The sequence below is a fragment of the Amphibalanus amphitrite genome, unplaced genomic scaffold, assembly GCF_019059575.1.
Source record: "Amphibalanus amphitrite isolate SeventyFive unplaced genomic scaffold, NRLGWU_Aamphi_draft 000145F_arrow, whole genome shotgun sequence".
NCBI lineage: Eukaryota > Metazoa > Arthropoda > Thecostraca > Balanomorpha > Balanidae > Amphibalanus > Amphibalanus amphitrite.
In genome coordinates, this window is record NW_024881640.1 from 187,941 (window position 1) to 208,184 (window position 20,244).

At 51.6% G+C, this 20,244-nt stretch overlaps 1 protein-coding gene across 1 annotated transcript; it reads right to left on the reverse strand.

Annotated features, from left to right (window-relative positions):
- Positions 1 to 600: 600 nt before the first annotated feature.
- On the reverse strand, positions 601 to 8,979 carry LOC122382697. The gene is made up of 2 exons (XM_043368371.1): positions 8,799 to 8,979; positions 601 to 5,851 (listed from the first exon to the last, which is right to left on the reverse strand). The coding sequence occupies exons 1-2, from the start codon at positions 8,811 to 8,813 to the stop codon at positions 1,055 to 1,057; spliced, it is 4,812 nt and encodes a 1,603-aa protein (XP_043224306.1). The 5' UTR covers positions 8,814 to 8,979; the 3' UTR covers positions 601 to 1,054.
- Between the last annotated feature and the right edge of the window lie 11,265 nt (positions 8,980 to 20,244).

Genomic DNA, 20,244 nt, shown 5'->3' on the forward strand with positions numbered 1-20,244 from the left:
AGATGGTAGGCTAACTTTCAGTAATTGGAGGTATATCAATCCTGTCTAAAACGCAGCTTATATAACTTCATGTCAATGCAATGTGACTTCCCGTTTGTCTTTGGAAAAAAAAATGGAAAGCTTGTAGATTTAGGTAAACTCAGAGCTAAGCTTACAAGCAGAGCTACCTACATCTATACCTTGCTTTCGTTCACCCATCTTTGCGATTTATTTCATGCTTCTTTGCTTTGCAACGTTGTAGTCGGTTAGAAATATTGTTGTGTTTTTGGCTTTTCCCTTCTATTAGACTGCTGGTAGGCAAATACTGTTGAGTTCGCTATAGTATAACTAAATTTATTTGGCATTTTTCTTCGGTATAATCTTCTCCGCCCTATTGGCGATAGCTTTTTATTACAATTCTGCTACTTTTCAGTGTCGTTACTCGAACTGAGTAGCTGCTGCTCATGTGTGAATGCATTTAGCGCTTATATGTTTCCTAAAAACGGAAGTGAGCAATATCTTCTTTTACTCCTTTTTAGTTAGGCATAATCGAATTTATGTAGCCTGATTGAAATACGATTCCGTATTAGGTACTGAAACTACTGAACAACTAGGAACATATCATAAACGGCAACATTTATTGGCAATGTATTATTACAACGAAATATCCACACATCTTATATACAGACATGCAAACTGCGAGTAGAACACAACAGCTACTCTGGGTCATTCTCGTTCTCTGGGTTGGTCGGGCGCTTCCCTCGACTGCGGGCGTCGGGGAGCAAGTCTCTCGATGTTCTTGGGAACGGGGTGCTCAATATGCTCACTCACAAACCTGTTACGGCACAGCCAGTCACATTGTGACGTCATAGCTTTATTAATCGCACCGGTGAACACAGTGTTTCGTCATCCTCGACGTTTTTACAGTGAGTGGTGTCACATTCCGAAAACATTCGCCACAGTCCTTCGTGATTGAGAAGATCGACTTCATATAAATACTTTGGCAACAAACCCACGGCAGTATGTTCAAATTTAACGACACACTCTAAGCAATGCTTAAATATCAAATGGATGCTCAGAACGCGCTAAGTTCTCCTTGCGGGATCGCCAGCGTGTTACAGCTGAGCACTTGGTTGCGACCCAGTGTGGTGAGGAACGCCAGCGGCTGCACCTTGCTGAAGCCGTTGACGACGTCGGCACCGAGGGTGTCGCAGAGGATGCGCGCCCAGCTGGTCTTCCGGATTTCGCCCAGCTGTACCTCGGTGAAGCTGTGCGGCAGGCCGCCGTTGTCGTAGAAGAACCGATCTCCGTAGCGGAGGTCGAAGAACTGCTGCGCGATCAGGCACTGGAAGGTCGGACCGACCTGAGCGCCAGGCGCCAGTTTCTCGGCGATTCCTCCGACGAAGAGATCGACGTCACGCGGGTCGTCGTACACAGAGCGCAGCTTGTCGATGGTCTTGGACTCCATGACACGGTGCAGGTCTCCCCAGTAGTGGACCTGGACCACGCCGCACGCCTCGGCCGCCTGGGCGTAAGTGGGCGTGCCGTGGTCGCGACCACGCTGGATGTTGATGGCGATCAGGTCCAGACCGTACTGGAAGTTGGTGGTGAACAGCTGCTGCTGGATCGACTTGGCCACACTGGTGTCCACCGCCTCGGAGCGACGGGCCACCAGGGTGCGCGCATGGCCGACGAAGCCGTCTGTCACGATGGTCGGCTCGAAGAAGGTGGTGGTGAGGTTGACCACGCGGAACACCTGACCGTTGGCGTCCAGCAAGTCGTACATGTCGCGGACCATGCTGTGGCCGAAGCGCATGGCGGCAGACTCGAACGCCACGGAAGTGGTCGGGTCAATCTTTTCGTCGTAGTAGTTGGAGAAGCCCTTCTGGAAAGGCAGGAGGCCGTGTGCGTCGGCATAGTCGAAGCCGAGGATAGCCGGCAGGTATTCGTTGTACACGATGTGCTGCCACTCGGCAATCACAATGCGACGTGTCTCCTCGAACAGCTGGTCGTCATTCCAGTCCGGGTGGCGCTTGATGAGCGAGCGCGCAATCCTGTTATGTTCGCGCAGCCAGATGGTGTGGATGACAGCCAGACCGCTGTGCTGGTTGACACGCGAATCACCAGCCAGGAAGCAGACTCCAGCGCGGCACGGCATCTCGGGGCCAGGCGGTCCAGTCATCGGCATCAGGTCACCGACCTCGCTGGTGATCATGAGACCTTCGCGGAACAGACGCAGCTCTTCGGTGACCTTCGGGTCACTGCCGTAGATCTGTGATGCGTCGAGGAAGGAGGTGTACTCGTTCAGTGGCTTCGCGGGACGGGCAACGCAATCTGGCTCCGGAGCTGGCAGAGAGCGTGTCATGGTCATGCACCGCTGACCGAACTGGCCGTAGAACGGATCCGTGATCTTGATCGGAATCGGAATGCACTGCGGGTGCCGGGCCGGCGCGGGGAAAACGAAACCGTTGTTCAGACAGCACTCAAGGCCCTCGGTCTCAGTGAGCCGGAAGACGTGCGTCTTGGTCAGGTCATTGGCGACGAATTGACCGAACTGCATCAGCGACAGCGTCCAGTCGCGCAGCTCGTTGCTCAGTGTGTCTAGGACACGTTCGCTGACGATCCGAGCGCTCGGCAACTCTCCGCCACGGATCGTCTTGGTGCGCAGCGCGAAGATGCCGTCGTCGAAGGTATCGCTCATGAGACGCTTGTGGCCGATCATGGCGCTGCCAAGATGAGGTTTCTTGAGATTGTTGCACTGACCGTTGATCATGCGGTAGTTGCTCGGCTCGCAGAAGATCTCCTGGGCGGGTTCACAGTCTGGCACGATCAGCGGTAGCTGGTCAGGCGTCGGTTCTGGAGATGTTCCAGCATACAGGGCGGCGACGGCAGCTTCGGCGGCATTAGCAGGGCCATCCGGTCCTGTGCTCTTGATCTTTTGCACGGTGCCTGGAGCCAGGATCTCAAGGTTCTGCACGGTGCTCAGAGAGTGCAGTGCCCATAGTCCAACTTCCGCGGCGTCGACACTACACTGTGTGTTCCAGGCGTACAGGTTTGCTGGGCTGTTAACAGCCGGTGCTTGACCTGTTGACCTCAGGTTGTTTGCGGTGATCTGTTGCTGGTTAACGAATTCCTCGGCTGCAAGACTGGCGTCGTTCAAGTATTGGTTCGCTTCCTCGGTTGCCTTACGGAAGTCACGGGAGCCAGTGGTATAGATGTTCATAGGCCTCATGTTCGCCAGTGGTGATCCTGGACCAGTGCCGACTGTGGACCGTGAAGACAGGCCAGTTGACACGCTTGGCAGCTTGGTGCCCTCGAACGAGCACGAGAATCCGAGCGAGCCGTCACGAAGACGACACCAGTTGGAGTAGAGCATGTCCTGCTTGGCCACAAGCGGTGGACAGAGGACGAGTGGCACACAAACGCCAGGGCGGGCAGCGGCCGTGGTCGGCTGGACAAACTGGCCAGGGATGTTTCTGCTAGCGGTGGGGGAGGGCCTTCCTACAGCACTTCCTCCGAACTGGAAACCGCTAGGAGATGCAGGAGTAGGAGGACGGCTAGGAGATCCTGTGATTGGCACAGCTGCAGGGCTGGAGGATGGCTCGGGAGCGGGAACTCTTCCCAGGGCGTTGGCATTGATTTTGAAGCCACCCGGAGGAGCGCCTGGCTGACTTGCGATGATTGAGGCCGCTGGGACGTCCGGCGATGGTGCAGCGGGAGGAGTTCTTCCCAGGGCGTTGGCACCAATCTTGAATGCACCTGGAGGAGGAAGTCCGGCACCGGGTCCTCCAGCTCCTGGCTGTCCGGGAGCAGTGGGTCTTCCAGGAAGTCCTGAGAATCCTGGTGGAGATCCTGGCTGTTGCCCGGACTGCTGTCCCTGCTGCTGTCCTTGTTGCTGTCCCTGTTGCTGTCCTGGCTGCTGTCCCTGCTGCTGTCCTTGTTGTCCCAGCTGTTGTCCTTGCTGCTGTCCCTGCTGTCCCAGCTGTTGTCCTTGCTGCTGTCCCTGCTGTCCCTGCTGTCCCAGCTGTTGTCCTTGCTGTCCCAGCTGTTGTCCTTGCTGCTGTCCTTGTTGCTGCCCCGGCTGCTGTCCTTGTTGCTGTCCCGGCTGCTGTCCCGGCTGATATCCAGGCTGTTGTCCCTGTTGGGGTCCAGACTGTGCGCCGGGCTGCTGCGTGGACTGCGAGGCTGATTGTGCGGTGGACTGTGCTCCTGGTCCCGTGCCCGGCTGGGATCCCTGCTGTCCTGCACCGCTGCTTCCACTGGGGCCGCCTGGCTGTCCTGCGCCAGCTCCACTGGTAGGCTTTCCCAATTCATTAGCGCCCGGGTTGATAATGCCACCGAGAGGGGACACCTTAACTCCAGCGGTGCTGAGTTTCCTGCCTGGGAAACCCGGAAATCCTGGGAATCCAGGGAATCCCGGGAAACGTGGCGGGAAGACCGGCCTCGGCACCTTTCCAGGGCCTCCTGGCTGTGGTGCGGAGGCACCGCCAGACTGGCCTCCCTGCGCTGCCTGCGGACCGCCTGGAGCCTTCGGTGTGGGGTCGACGGCAGGCGTCGGCTCGGGGGCAGCCGGACCCCCTGCAGACGGATCAGGGCTCTGGCCAGGGGCTGCGCTGGGCTTTGGTGAGGCACTGGCCTCAGCCGCTGGAGTGGCAGAGGGCTTCGGTGGGAAGAGGTGTTTTGGGAAGGGGAACGGCAACTTAGGTACGAATGGAGGCGGCTGTCCCTTGAAACTGGGAGGAAGACCGGGAGGGAAACCTGGGAAGGGCACAGGCAGTCCAGACTGCTTGAAGGGTCCGAATGGAAGGAAGCCCGGCTTCGGAGGCGGGAAAGCACCCGGGGGCAGTTTGGGCGGTCCGCTCGGGCCTCCGCCGGCCGGTGCTCCGGGCTCCTGTCCGGGAGCGGGTTCTGCAGCAGACGAAGAGCCTGAGCCTCCCTGACCTCCCTGACCTCCAGCGCCGCCAGCCGACGGGGACGCCGGTGAGGGCTCCGCAGGCTGTGCACTAGGCTCCGGGGATGGCTGTGGGCTCGGAGCTGCAGGGGAAGGCTGCGGCGGCTCGGGCTTTGTAGGGCTCTGGGACTGAGAGCTGGACTGTGCCGAGCCGGAGCTGGATGCTCCGGGGGCGCTTTGCTTCAGAGCTTCGAAGTTAAGTCCAGGTGGTGGCTTAATTCCTCTCATCTGCAAGAACTTCAAGAAGTCCAGGGGCGAAGGCTTGGCCGGTGTCGCGCCTTGGGCGGCTGGCACTGGTGGCTGCGGTGCAGGTGGCGACGGTGATGGCGCGGGCGGCTCGGGACTGGGCTTGACGCCGGCGATGGACAGCGGTCCGCTGTTCAGGTTGTGCGGGATGCTGCGCGCGGTGAGCACGTTGGGGTTGCTCTTGACACCCGGCTCCGGTTCACTCGCCGTTCGGCTGATGGAGACCTGGCTGGCAGCCAGCGGCGGCTGACCGGCGCCCGCCGCCTTGGGAGGCACCGGCGGGAAACCCGGCGGCGGGAAGAACGGGAAGCCGGGGAACTTGGGGAACGACGGAAAGCCGGCCGGCGGCTTCGGGGCCGCGGGCCCCGCAGGTTTGGGAGCGGCCGCGGCTGGTGGCGGTGACGGCGGCGGGGCCGGCGTCGGAGCCGGTGTTGGTGCAGGTGTAGAAGCTGGTGTAGGAGCCGGAGTAGGCGCGGGCGTGGTCGCGGGAGTCGTGGGCGCCGGCGCCGGCGACTTGGAGGCTGGACAGCAGAGTCCGATGCCCTTGTTGTTGGGCATGATGCAGGGCGTCACCTTGCCGCCGCTAAAAACTTGCGGGCACTGCGGTACCGTCTTGCAGTTGCATTGCGCGGCAACCCGTGCCGCTGCGACGCACAGGAGCACCGCGATGCAGGCCTGAAACGGGAGGGTGGCGGTCAGACCAATCACCAGCGCATCACTATACATTCAACCGCAGCATAGTCATCATTGACACACTCTGCCAGTTTGCCATTCGCTGTTCATTCGTCCGAACAATGGTTAGAAGCTAGCAAAGGACAATAGAGGAGTCAACTGGAAAACGAGCCTGGGTATGACAACTTGTGCCATCGTTCGTGCCACAACCGGATTTTGTGCCCCGGCACTGTATTGATTTCCGTGCGATTGCTCGTCGAAAAGATAGAGGACTGCTTCGGCGAGCTAAAAATGTGTCGCTTATTGTGTAGTGTCGGTGCTCCGTTTATGGCGCGAGTCCGTTACTGGATTGCCGGATAAAAAACGCTTTGAAGGCGCGACGGTGGGCGCTGGGTTGTCCCTGAACCTTAGCACGTGGAAACGAATAGGGACTGGCGTTACCAGCTCCTTTATCCTCAATCTATCCGGGTGCTGCATTAACGGCTGGAAAATCATTGGCCGCCGAATTCCTATACCTTGTTACACTTTCAACATTACCTTTTTCGTACTATCGATGTTATTCAAGGATGTTTGATTGAGGTGTGCATGCAAGGAAGATTGCGATCAACGCGAATGTGCTGATGCGGATTAATGTGTTATTAGATGAGTGTGATAACATTGACGATTTTTGTCGGCGTAAGCATTTGTGCATTCACATGCTTTAGCCTTCAATAAGCTGATAAAATGTACCAAACATATTAGTTATTGACCATTTACAATATTTGCAACAAATTCAGCCGTGTTTTCGGATCACCGTTATTGATGCAAAATTGTAATTGTTAAAAGCGAAATATCGCTTTATTTTAACCATGCCTAAAGCTGCACATTTTGGCTTTTGCTCACAAAAAAATTATTTATTATCTTTGAATGTAAGGTTCAAATGAATTCAAAGAAAAATACCTTCATTTTGGTGCCAACACCATACTTGAATGCTTTATTTGAGCACAAACATTGTGCTTTGTGTGATTTCCGAATTTAACTGCCGGTTGTACATGTTAGAGGAGTTTTTGCTTGTTATAATAAGCAATGGGCGTCGTCCCCGGCTGTGTCACCAGGTGTGGGGTAGGCTCCCACTTCAGCCGTAGCCTGGGGGGTGTGGGAACAAGGACCAGGAGGAGGAGGTGCCCTCCTGTAATTGGGCCACAAGTGCCTGTTGGAGGGAGGCCTAAAAAAAAAAACAATGCTACTTGCAAGCTAAAAACACATTTTTGGATCACTTGTGTGTGTTATCAATATCTACGAAAAGTGTCTTTGCATGGACGTTTCATGAGCCATCTGTCCTTAAATTACAACTAATGATTATAAAAATTGTATTTACCGTAGATACGTAGGCTCAGCGTGTTGAATGTTAATTTATGAATACCGATGCATTTGGCTGTTGTACGACTGGGACAAAAAACGACATGAGCCTGGCTTTATGGCGCATTAAATCCTTTGAATGCCAGCGCGTGCGGAACGCACAACAATTCTGACAGATTGATCATACTTATGCGTTTTATAACAGGAATTCACGTACATTAATATGTGCTGAATCATTGCTCGATGCGCAGAACTGTCGCACTTGTCTGCGCGTCAAAGCCGTAGGTCGCAATATGGGTATGTGACGTGTCCTGGCGCCTATCGTGACTCAATGGCATGGTGCTCGCGTGCTGCCGATCGACAGTGCAGCTCCAGTGAAGGCTGCATTCTGTTTTGTCCGGGAATTCGTGGAAGGCAGTGAAAGTTATTTCGAAAGAAATGATTTCATTAGGAAGGTGGACTTAATTTTGCATCTTGATCTATGCTTCTTATGTAAGAGGCCAGCAAGCAGTGACAGCATTTACTCGATGCGTGAAATAAATGTGGTTTTCATCATTACGCATGCAGTTTTGCCTTCTTCCTAAGCTTAAAACCATTTCTTTAATTTCTATGTTTTATGACATCGGTATAAGACAACATAACACTAGCTTCTGAGAAGAGTGATTAGCAGTTTCAAAGTACTTATTGGGGTTATGTTGGATGCTGTTACACTGTTAAATGGTTTTACGCAAGGCGTTTTACGGGTTTTCAAGTGAATGTATTTTTTTTGCTAAAAAACAAGCGGATTTGAAGCAGGACAAATGACAACCAAGAGCATCTAATCATAGGTAATCGGTAGCAGCACAGCGAGACTTTGATTATGCACACTTTCTTCGTCACTGAGAAAAAGACGCTTCGCTAGGCGATGCACGAAGTTACGGCGGCTTTTGTTCATGAAGGCCTCGGCTCGTTTGATTGCGAGTCTGGATGCAAGCAGAACGTTCTCCTTAACTCGCTGCGAGGCTGCCCATCGCCCTCTGAGGGTCTTCTACGGGTTTTGCAAGCTTCTACTTGGATCGGCAGGGACTAGGAGCCCTTCAGAAGGTGACAAGCAGCGTCACGTCAAATCAGTATAAATTTGTTCATGCAGCGAGGTGCATAGTGTAGCAAGCGGAGGCCTTCAGACACGACAGTCGTCACAACTTTGAACATTTTCTGATGCCTAGGGGATCGCTAGCTTCTCAATGGAAAGAAAATAGTGTTGAAATAACTGTCACACACTTCTGAATACGATAGGATGTAATAAGTTGCACTTATTTGTCGTTTGTGCTTTGTCAGTGCCATTAAATTTTAAGCAAAAGAAAATTGACCTGCTTTCCGAGACACAAAATCTCGAACCACCGACCCCGGCATTCTGCCGTTTGATATCGATATGCCACACGTAATCCAGTTGCTATGAATTGATCATTGCTCGTCGCTTGCACTCATACATCAATGGTCTGCTCGACTCATTCACACAGCTTTTAAAATGCCGGCCACTTCAGACTTTGTTCTCACTCTCGTTCCTTCTGTTGTGACACACATTCTAACATTCTGCCACCGCGCGGCGGTCGTTCCCGATCGCTTCACTCACCCATGTTCTGGCCATGCTGGCGGACGGTGCTGCGGACCGTCTCCTCGGAGGACGAATCGCGTCCTCTCCACAGATGTCCGGGGTGTCCTCCTGGTGCTGCACGTGCGCGTCCTGTCCTCCTGGTGGTGTTGGTCACTCAGCCACCATCGTAGGAACGGCCGACAGCCGGCCGGCCGACCTCTTTTATGGCCTCGGACTGCCGGACCTGGCCGCCCGGCCGGCCATCTTTTCCTGTTGGCAGACACGAAGCCTGCTGCCGCGGCCCCTACTCGTCGACTGGTAGCCCCGGGCTGTGTCTGTGACACTGGTTATCTTAGGTCACATCGTCACTATGCCCTGAAGGTGTGCTGTGTCACTCATAGCCCCACCGAACTCTCATCCGCTGCAGCGTCGGTAGCGGACTCAGAACGGTCCAACGACCGACAGATTGGCAGAGAAGAATTCTCTCATTCATCGAGAACCTTTCCTGGTTGTGGTGACTTTGGCCTTTGAGGTGGTGCTATTTGTTTTTCCTCATAATTTTCTTCTTTTGTCACAGAAGTTTTGTTATCCAGCCCCCACTTGGTTACTACTGAGTGCCTACGCTTCATTTGTCGGTCCCTGCACTGCTACTAATGGGTTGGGAGGTTATGGAAACGTCTCAGAGATGAACGGCTCTGTTCTTGAGGCGTTGAACAAACCTTCCTGTTCCCCACATTGCCGAAGCGGTAGTAACACCATGCGTTTTGTTTCCTGCTCGGCTAAGAATCTGTCATCACCTTGTCATGCTTTTCGCTAACTACTATTCACCGTTATGGAGCGTTTGACTTAAATCTCATTCATCTTCGCTCCATTCGCTCATTCTCCTTTTTTTCTGTATTTCATTGCCTTTGGCTCTAGCATCTGTTTCTACATAGTTGAAATGCTGCATTCTCACACCTTTTACATTGCAGTTAGATGTTTCCGAATATTTTACATTGAGACTGGATGATATTCGTTTCGTCATATACGAGTTCCTTAGTTATTTTTGGTTGCGCTATGCTTGTGATCACTACGAAGTACGAACGGTAAGTGCTGCGATAGCTTTCAGCCTTTGCTAACACACTTAGGAGAAGGCAATCTGAGAGGTAGTGCCCATGAGCTCCGGAAATGTCAGGAAATTCAGATGAGGCTAATTTGGATATGTGTGCTATCGTTTCTTAAACTGATAGCGCGCAAGTGATATCGCTGAAAGGTTGTGATAATGCGTCGCTTTCACATTCAGCCGTTCTCTTACCTAGTTGGTCTTGGGCTCATTATGTCCTTCAACAGGTTATTTTAGGTTATTTATTTGGTTAGTTCACCTGCCTGTGTATTGCAAGCTAATCGTGGCATAAAGGCCTGGCTACTAGTGGTGTCAATCGGAACTTGAATCTTCGGAATTCCGATCTTGTCCAATGTCCGATTCGGAATTCGGTTGGACAATGACAGCAGGCTTTGGACAACATTGGACATTCGCCTGCTACACCTCGACATTTTTATAAAGTAATCGTGTTTAACATTGATTGGCTATATGAGAAAGCTCAGCATTCGATATGATTAACATTTCCGAGCTGGTGACGCTTCATTAAAAGCAAATTAGATAACAGTGTTGAGTGTAAAGCATTGCGTAGGTGTCGGACATCTTTGGACAAATGGCTGGCTCGGACATTTTTGGACGGACAGTCGACGTAAGTATTGAACATTGGACGGACATTGGACATACGTTTTCTGAAATTGACACCACTACTGGCTACACTATGCGTTTTCTGCGTGCGTTTTTTGCGTGGTTGCGGGTTTTGCGTAATATCGTTCTAAAAAAAAACGATATTACGTATTTGTGATGTTTTTTATATTCAATTGTAGTTAATATAGGTTTTATTAATTTCTGCATATAAATAATGTAAAAATTATGTTTTTTTTTACTTTTTTCCTAGAACGATATTAGGCAAAAAACGCAAACCCGCAAAACGCAGAAAACGCAGAGTGTAGCCACTAGCCAGGCCTTTAGGCACTTAAGCAGTAATTATTTCATTGTTACTTCGTTTCCACCGCTAATTTCACTGTTTCCCTTTCCTTGAATTAGTGCTGCTTTATTTGGTAGCTTGCTCATTTTAGAGTGATGCATGCTTTGCTTCCAAGCCGAAATGAGAATTATCAAGTGGCGAAATTGTTATGGTAAGCCTTCAACTCTATGTGAAAGCCTTCAGACATGGCAGCGGCCGTACGAAATATTTACAGCCTTTCTTCTTTCGACTTGTCCCTTTCACTATGCACAAGGACAGACTTACATGCTTTTTCATTTAGTCCTGCTTTACGATAATTATGGTACTGTCCCTGATTTGACTTAAATTTTGCGTCGTACTTGAACGTTTTTGTTTCAATGTGTGTTGTAAAAACAACCAATTACGCTTTTTTATTCAAGGTGGTCTCATTGTACCCGTTATTTTTCCTATTATTGAATATTCAGTCATGCTGGGAAGCTCGCTATATGTTCAGAGGTCTGCTGTTTGGGCTGAGTTTGCTCGATTATTAACCCTCGCCGGCACAGGGGGGGGGGTTGATGCAACCCCCCTAAGGTTTTTTCGCGAATAACTCGCGTAAAAAACGGCCGATCGCGACGAAACTTTCAGTACCCTCGCATTGATCAATTTTACACGTTCCCTGAAAATTTTATGACCCTGACCCCAATGACCTTTGACCTGTGACCTCTTTTCCGTGACCATGTTTGGCTGGAATCGCGATTCGGCGTATGTCGGCTCCATTAGCCGCGCCTTTGCAGTCTTTTCGTGGTTTCAAGCGTTTAAACATGTGATATGATGTTGCCCCCATGCATTAGGGTGGGTGTCAAGGTCACCTGAAGGTCAGGTCAGGTCATTGACCTTTGATGACCTCGGTTCACTTTTTCGAGTTTTACATGTTTCTAGGCAAGTTTATGGAGCTGAATTCGAATTTAGCAACCATATGAACATTTACGAAGTAGTTTTGGTGCCTTCGTAACATGTTACGAAGCTGCCAGAGGCGGTTGACACGTATTACGAATACCCGTCACAACCCCTACCGGTTGACCTGACCTGACCTGACCCGACCTGGTCTAAATGCTTAAAAACATCATCTCTGATCAAAACTAACACGATATTCGTGATCAGCACCCCGGAAAACCACATAGCAGCCACACTTTACGACTTTCTAACAGGTCCCGATTTGCCCGGCTTTCGGGTCATTGACCTGACCTGGAAGGTCACCCGATGACCTAGGACCTTAAAATTGGGTATCATCGGCTTCCTCTCGTGACGGGCAACACGCTCGTTTTTTCCGCGAAGCTCTAGCTCGATCAGGGGCCAAACGCGAGGGGGGGGGTCGTACCAACCCCCTTTGTGCCGTCGAAGGACGCAAAATGGCCTGTGCCGGCGAGGGTTAAAGCGATTGGCTCATTATGAATAAGTTTAAAAAGTGAATTGCTTCTGTAATCAACAGGTAATGCGTCCATAATTGGGTTAATTAAACAATGCCATCGATTAAATGAGTACATTACGTAAACAAACAATGTTTCATTGTATTGGCCCACTGAAACGATTATAACTTTATGCATAGCTCGCTGGACAATATTTGATTCGCTAGTGGAAGTGCTGCCTTTTGCAACGCTGATGAGATCTACCCAGAGAGAACTAGCACTGTTCTGATGTTTCTGCATCTACTCTTCTTTTTTTTCTTGTGAATTAATCGCAACGTAATACTATCTCCTCTCATTTTCCGCATTCATCAGGATGAAAGCATGCTTTGGTCGGTCCGCGAAGGTCGGTCCGCAGGGTGTCCAGAAAAAAAAGATACTAAGGAAATTTAGTCGCATTCAATAACGCACGTGCCGATTTTGCTCCAACTTCATGTGCTTATAGTGCAAGATTTGGCAAAACTCATGAGCACTGCAATGTGTCGTTGGAAAGTTGTCTGCATGCCCGCCGAGATGGTGAACATGACCATCAGTCACCTGCAGACCGTGCTAGTGCTGGAGCTGATCCGCCGTAAGGCCACTCACATTGAGTATCTGCTTTGAGGAGCTGCCGCTACTAACCAAAGAGTTTACGTGCCATGTGGCACCTGCTGTCTGTTTTGCCATATTTTTGCGAATACAAACATGTGTCATTTTAAAATGTAAGGTGTTTATTTTCGGAAATACAGCAAAAAATAATAGTATCCGTTTTTTTCTGGACACCTATATCTAATAAGAAATAAATATCTAAAACAGTAAAACAAGCTTTCGGCATTACGCCATCATCAAGTTTACATTACATCATCAAAACTTGGTGATGGCTTAATGCCGGAAGCTTGTTTTACTGTTTTAGATATTTATTTTGCCTAAAATAAAAACACTTTGACATGCGTGAGATCATTTCAAGCCTCGTTATATTAATAATAATCATGTCATCCATGGCCTCGCCCACATACAAAGTATCGTGACTCAATGGATTTCTCGGACTATGATATTCTAACGTGAGAACTGAGATTATAATGTTATTAGGTGTTCACATTGCCTTTTGGAATGCATCCTTCAAAAATCAACGAAGGCCATCTAGAGATGGCTATCAGTTATCTACAATTTTGGGTTATGTATGACTATCCCTCTTTTGTGTTTCTGCCTTTGTTTACTTTGCGGATGGGATGATGTAGCTCACGCCGAGCCAGACCACAATTGTGTTGTGTTGTGTGGTGTGTGCGTCACAACACGGTTGTAAGGGGCCAAGCGCCATGCGTCATAGCGAATCAGTGCCGCCATAGGCTTACAACGTGTTTTACGTCTTATGGGTTCAGCTTGTTTGCGAAGTCAGGTTGGCACATGAAGCTACTTAGGTGATTGCGGTCTTAGTGATTCCACCTTGACAATGGTTTCAAGGTCCTCGCCTTTGACCGTTTACCTTGCTTCCAGTCCCTGTCGTATCATGACAATATCATGACAACAAAAATAAACATTGCGTTCGTCAGTCTTCCTCTCCTCTACCTCAGGCATTGGTTTCTGGCACAGCTGGTTTTCCTCTTAACCATTTGACATATTACAGTCTCACGTCATTCCTTCGTCTCTCATTGGCGATCTCATTTGTCTCACCAGCGCTTATCAACGCCTCAGACAGCCTCTCTACCACCACCCTGCCGCGGCCCCTGGAACGTCCAGTGGTTTCCTCTTCACCTTATTCGTTATACGGGGCCGGCGCAGGCGACCCTCACCGGTCGACCCGATCGGTCACTCACCAAACGGGTCGCCAGTTGCGTGCTGCGTGTCAGGCCGACTGGCAAAGGGTGACACGGAAATGTCCGTTTCTGAACAATGGACTGAGGCCCTGTCCGGGACGGTCACCGTGCAAGGGCGTCTCCCGTCCTTGGAAAACCGGAGAGACATTTCTGGGAGTCGGACGTTTTTGATAACTCCGTAAACGTTTTGGACTTATATAATGTATGGCCCTAGCTGGTTTCCACTGAACGAGAAGAGCCTTACCTTACCATTGTTTTCAGCATACCGTTTGTTGCTCCACCCTCGACGCATCCCGTCAATTTTAACGATTGCATGTAAAACGGTTAGTGTTTGATGGCCTGATGTAGGAAGCAACTGGTTTCCTGGCCGGGCGCTGAGTTGTCTGCAATTTTCCGCGTCTGCAATTTTTAGCACTCACTAAAGAATTGGTGCACTGAACCCAAATTTTAAGCCCTTAAGTATATTTCGACTTTGGCTGTATTGCAAATGTGGTGAACTGATGATACGCTGCAAACTTCTAGACTGTCCTTCCGGGCAAGGCATGCGGAATTAATTACAATGAAAGCCCCAAACCAGTTAGCAATCCACAGCCCAATATTACATTGACATAAACAGGCAAGGGACAGAATATGTTTTGTTTCCGCAAACAAGGAAAATAACGGAGTAAACGCGTTTACTTACCAGCCCATCTGCACAGTATTCACTGCACAATGCACACGCTGAGAAAGACAGCAAGTGCACGTGCCAAGTGCGTGCAATGTGCAGGGGCATCTGCTCCATTCACCTGCGATAATATGCACGCCAGAGCTACCGGGAGGAATCAGCTCAGAGATCACAGATAGCTACGTGTTTAGCTCAGAGATCACAGATAGCTACATGTTTAGCTCAGAGATCACAGATAGCTACATGTTTTCCCGTCCGGCTCGTGCAGAGTGCATGTGGCTCTCGCATGGCATGGAAGGCACGGCGTGCGATAGCGGAATTTCGGCATGATTCAAGCCGCACAAGGATTTTGAAAGTGCGATTGTTTGCGTGTAGTTGAGTGAATGGCTTGCGGTGATACAATGAGAATAGAGCTTGTCAAGTGACTCTTTTCAAACCCAGGACACGTCGCACATTATTCACGATGCACCGTGTGTCTCTCTGTTTGTTCACATAGTTTGTATTCTAGCCTTGTCGCGTAGGGTCGGCGTCGGGTCATAAGTGGTCATAAATGGAGGTCCATGTGCCACACATGTGCGCGGCAGCAGGGACACGCCGGCCCGTATATCGGGCGGCCCGGCTGGACATTTGGAGACGGGCGGGCAGTGGAGAGCAGGGCGGGAGAGAGAGAGAGGACGTGTCGGTGTGCGCGTTGAGATGTCTGAAGGGTGAAGAAATACAGTCTACGATAGACGCAAAGTTTGAATGCCACAAGCTATTTCGGCATTTTTCTGACAAGTGGGGCGTTCCACGACAAATCGACAAGTGCCCTGCACCCTCATATTTTATTTTTTGCTTAAAATTGGTCTAATGGGTTGTGATGGGCGGGGAAGCCAGCTGTGGCAAGGATTTTTTTCTTCGAACAACGGTTTCCGAGATATAGCCTCGGGCAATTCTTGGAGTTCGCGCTGCAACCCTATGTTTGGCGGCTTATAACTCAGAAACTATTAGTTTTTTAAGATGAAACTTCATATGGTTCAATTCACAATTAACCAACAAACATTTTGGCTATCTCGGATTTTCAATTTTTGAAAACTTTGATCACGCGACCTTTCGTCCTATTTTTCGAAGAGTGACCTTGATATTTTCCCCACTGAAAGTTGCAATTTTGTCTGATGACGATTAAAGCCTTATCAATTGTCATTCATATGCGATAATAAAACAAGTGGTTATCGCCCTGCGTTGACCTCAGGTCAGGTCATTTTTATGACCTGTCCATTATTACGAGCGGGAGCGACAGCGAGATCTCGAGAATAAAGCAAGATAGCGACAAGCGGTAAACGGTAAAGGGTACACACGGATAAGGTCTATAATTTTTACTCAGGTCATTTTCAGGTCAGGTCAAAGATGACGTCACAGGAGCTAAAAGGAAGTCAAAATAGCGGCACTATACATATATATGAAGTTTTTCTCGAATAACTTTCAAGGTATCCCAGCTAGGAACAAACTAATAGCACCATCGTGATCCTCTCGTCGATCCGCATCGAAACATATGTATGTTGACCTCGAAAGGTCGAAAGGTCGAAAGTTGACCTTAGGTCACGTGATCTAAGGTCAACTTTGGACCTTTCGACCTTTCGAGGTCAACATACATATGTTTCGATGCGGATCGACAAGAGGATCACGATGGTGCTATTAGTTTGTTCCTAGCTGGGATACCTTGAAAGTTATTCGAGAAAAACTTCATATATATGTATAGTGCCGCTATTTTGACTTCCTTTTAGCTCCTGTGACGTCATCTTTGACCTGACCTGAAAATGACCTTAGTAAAAATTATAGACCTTATCCGTGTGTACCCTTTACTGTTTACCGCTTGTCGCTATCTTGCTTTATTCTAGAGATCTCGCTGTCGCTCCCGCTCGTAATAATGGACAGGTCATAAAAATGACCTGACCTGAGGTCAATGCAGGGCGATAACCACTTTTTTTATTATCGCATATGAATGACAATCGATAAGGCTTTAATCGTCATCAGACAAAATTGCAACTTTCAGTGGGAAAAATATCAAGGTCACTCTTCCAAAAATAGGACAAAAGGTCACGTGATCAAAATCTTCAAAAATTGAAAATCCGAGATAGCCAAAATGTTTGTTGGTTGATTGTGAGTTGAACCATATAAAGTTTTTATCGTAAAAAACTAATAGTTTCTGAGTTATAGGCCGCCAAACATAGGGCTGCAGCGCGAACTCCAGGGATTGTCCGAGGCTATATCTCGGAAACCGTTATTCGAAGAAAACAATCCTTGCCACAGCTGACTTCCCCGCCCATCACAACCCCTTACACCAGTTTTCAACGAATAATAAAATATGAGGGTGCAAATTTAATTTTTTATTTGTCGATTTGTCGTGGAACGCCCCAAGTGGTGAGAAAATGCCGAGTGTCGAGAAGGAGACCAGTGACGCCGCGGGAAGAGCGGTGATGGAGGTGACTCCGGCGTTCGACGCCAGGACTATTCCGGAGTTCGACGGAACTGGAAACGTAGTGGAGTGGCTGGAGCAGGCTGCTCTCCTGTGCGAGCTGCGATCAGTGTCCTTGATGGCTGTGTTGCCGACTCGCCTGCGCGGCGGTGCTTTCGCGGTGTGGTCCCGAATGCCCGCAGCGACTCGTCATCAGCTGCCCAGCGTGAAGGCTAAGCTGCTGAGGGCCTTCGCCATGGACCCGTTCACCGCGCAGGCGGAAATGGCACGGCGTCGCCATCATCCCGGAGAGACGGCGGATGTGTACTTAGCGGCGCTGCAGCAGCTCGCTGAGTTGATGGGAGGTCTGCCGGAGAGAGCTATCGCCATCACCTACGTCAATGGGCTGCCGGAGGCTGCGCAGCTGCGGTTCGGGACGGGCTCGGAGACGAGTTCACTCTCGGGTACGTCCTGGACCGAGCGAGAGCCGTGCTGTCCAGGACAGCAGTCACGGCAGCGCCACCGGCGGCGGCGGCGGCGGCGGCGGCGGCGAGTGTGCCATCACGTGACATTTCAAGATCAAGTCGCCGGCCGGCTCCGATCAGATGCTGGATATGTGGTCGCCCAGGTCATGTCGCCCGGATGTGCCCAAACGGCTGCGGCGGGGGAGCTGCATCAGCGCCAGCACCTCCTCCGCCGTCCACCGAGCCGGCAGCAGAGCGCCGGTAATCCAGATGCTGCTCGACGGGCGACCGTGTCACGCGCTGGTGGACACGGGCTGCGAGGAGACCGTAGTGTTCGCGGGTTGTGTCGATAAATGGGATCGATGTGAGACAAACTTGACCGCGGTGAATGGGAGTGCCGTGCGATGCTGCGAGAGTGCAGAGGTACTGCTGGAGGCACAAGGCCGGCGGGCGGTGGTCCGTGCTGTGGTAGTGGCGGAAAGGTTGTTGGGTGTTGACGTGCTGTTGGGCATGACCGGGTTAGAGGCGCTGGGTGGTGTGTTTGTTAGTGGTGGAGAGGTGCGTTTTGGTGGTGAAAGTGGTGACGGGGGAGCGTTCGGGATGCGCCGGTGTTAAGGCAGAATCGAGCGGTATGTCGGCAGCGGTGTCTCAGGGGCGTGGTCCAGGAGACAGACAAATCGAGACGGCTGATTTTGTGGCTAAGTTCAGCGACGGAAAGTGGACAGTTTGGTGGAAGTGGGCCGACGGAAAGGAGCCAAAACAACTCAAGAATACTGTGCCGCAATATCGCGTGCCGGCAGAGTCGCAGGAGCGGTTCGACGCATAGTTACGGCTGTGGATCGAGGAAGGGTGGCTGCGGCCGTATAATGAGCAGGAACACGGGCCGGTGCGTGGCCTAATTCCGCTCATGGCGGTCACCCAGGAAGCCAAGGACAAGGTCAGGCCGGTGCTCGACTACCGTGAGCTGAATGAGCACCTTGTGGCTCATACGGCTGAAGCTGATGTGTGCCGCGACCAGCTCCGCAAGTGGCGGCAACACGGCGACGATGTGGCCGTCATCGACCTGAAGAAGGCGTTTCTGCAGGTGCACGTGGCCCAGGAGCTGTGGCCGTTTCAGACGGTAATCGTGGACGGCCAGCGACATTGTCTGACAAGGGTCGGATTTGGTCTCAGCGTTGCAAGCGGCATCATGCGAGCGGTAGTGCGGGAAGTTTTGGATCAAAGTCCAGAGATCGCAAAAGCAGTGCTCCCGTACGCTGACGACCTGGTCGTTAACGAGACGCTCATCTCTGCTGAGCGGGTGACCGAACATTTTGCCGCATACGGGCTCTCGTGTAAGCCACCGGAACGGGTAGCGGATGAGGCCGGAGCCCGGATGCTGGGGCTCCGAGTGAGACGGCAGTCTGGCGGTGACGGCACACTGAGATGGTCTCGGGACGGCGTGACACCAGCTGAGCCACCCGGGGTGCTGACCAGGCGGTCAATCTTCGCCTGAGCGGGTCAGCTAACCTCACACGTGCCCGTCGCCGGGTGGCTGCGGCCGGCCGCCGCCTGGCTGAAAAGGGCGGCAAACAAGGTCACCAAAGATTGGGACTCACCGATCGCTGACGATGACCTGCGCAAACAAGTCAGTGATGTGGCCCGGCGGCTGGCAGAGTGTGACCCGGCACGAGGACAGTGGTGCGTCTCAGGAGACTCGGTGACGGTGTGGACTGATGCCAGCTCCATCGCCCGCGGCGTAGTGCTAAGTGACCCCACCACGGGTGAGGTTATCGAAGACGCCGCGTGGCTCCGATCTGACAGTGACTCAGATATGCACATAAACCTATCGGAGCTGGATGCCGCGCTGAACGGTATGAATATGGCGGTGGCGTGGGGATTCAAGCGTGTGATCCTCCGCAAAGACTCTGTCACTGTTCAGCGCTGGCTGACCGACGCTCTGACAGGCCGTGCCCGACTGAGAACGAAGGCACAGTCGGAAATGCTGGTTCGACGGCGGGTGGCCGTTTTCAAGCAGCTCTCCAGCGAGTACGACCTCGTCGTGACAGTGGAGCTCGTGCCGTCGGCTGCCAACCGTGCAGACGAACTCACGAGAGTACCAAAAGAGTGGATCAGAACCGGAAGCGAGCAGGCGACAGGTGTGGTGGCGGCCGTCAGGACAGCTCGACCGGAGGACATAATGGCGGTGCATGAAAGTGTGGGACACCAGGGAGTGCGGCGGACGTGGTGGTATGCGCGCCGAGAGCTGGGAAAGAGCGTGACGAAGTCGGCCGTTCGTCAGATCGTTAGATCGTGCCAGGTGTGTGCGTTGATCAACCCAGCCCCGTCGCGCTGGAAGCATGGTGCATTGGCGGTCGAGCGCAACTGGGAGCGGCTGGCAATGGACGTAACCCATTTCCGCGGAAAACACTATCTTACCGTGATTGACTGTGGGCCGTCGCGATACGCCATGTGGCGTGAGATCCGCCGCTCTGACGGGAGCGAGATCGTCAGACAACTCGAGGCTCTGTTTTAGGAGCGAGGAGCACCGGCCGAGCTTCTAATGGATAATGCGACCGAATTCAAGGGTCGCGAGCTGAAGGCGGTCGCGGTGCGGTGGGACGTCGAGCTGAGGTATCGCGCGGCCTATGAACCTGGTGGGAA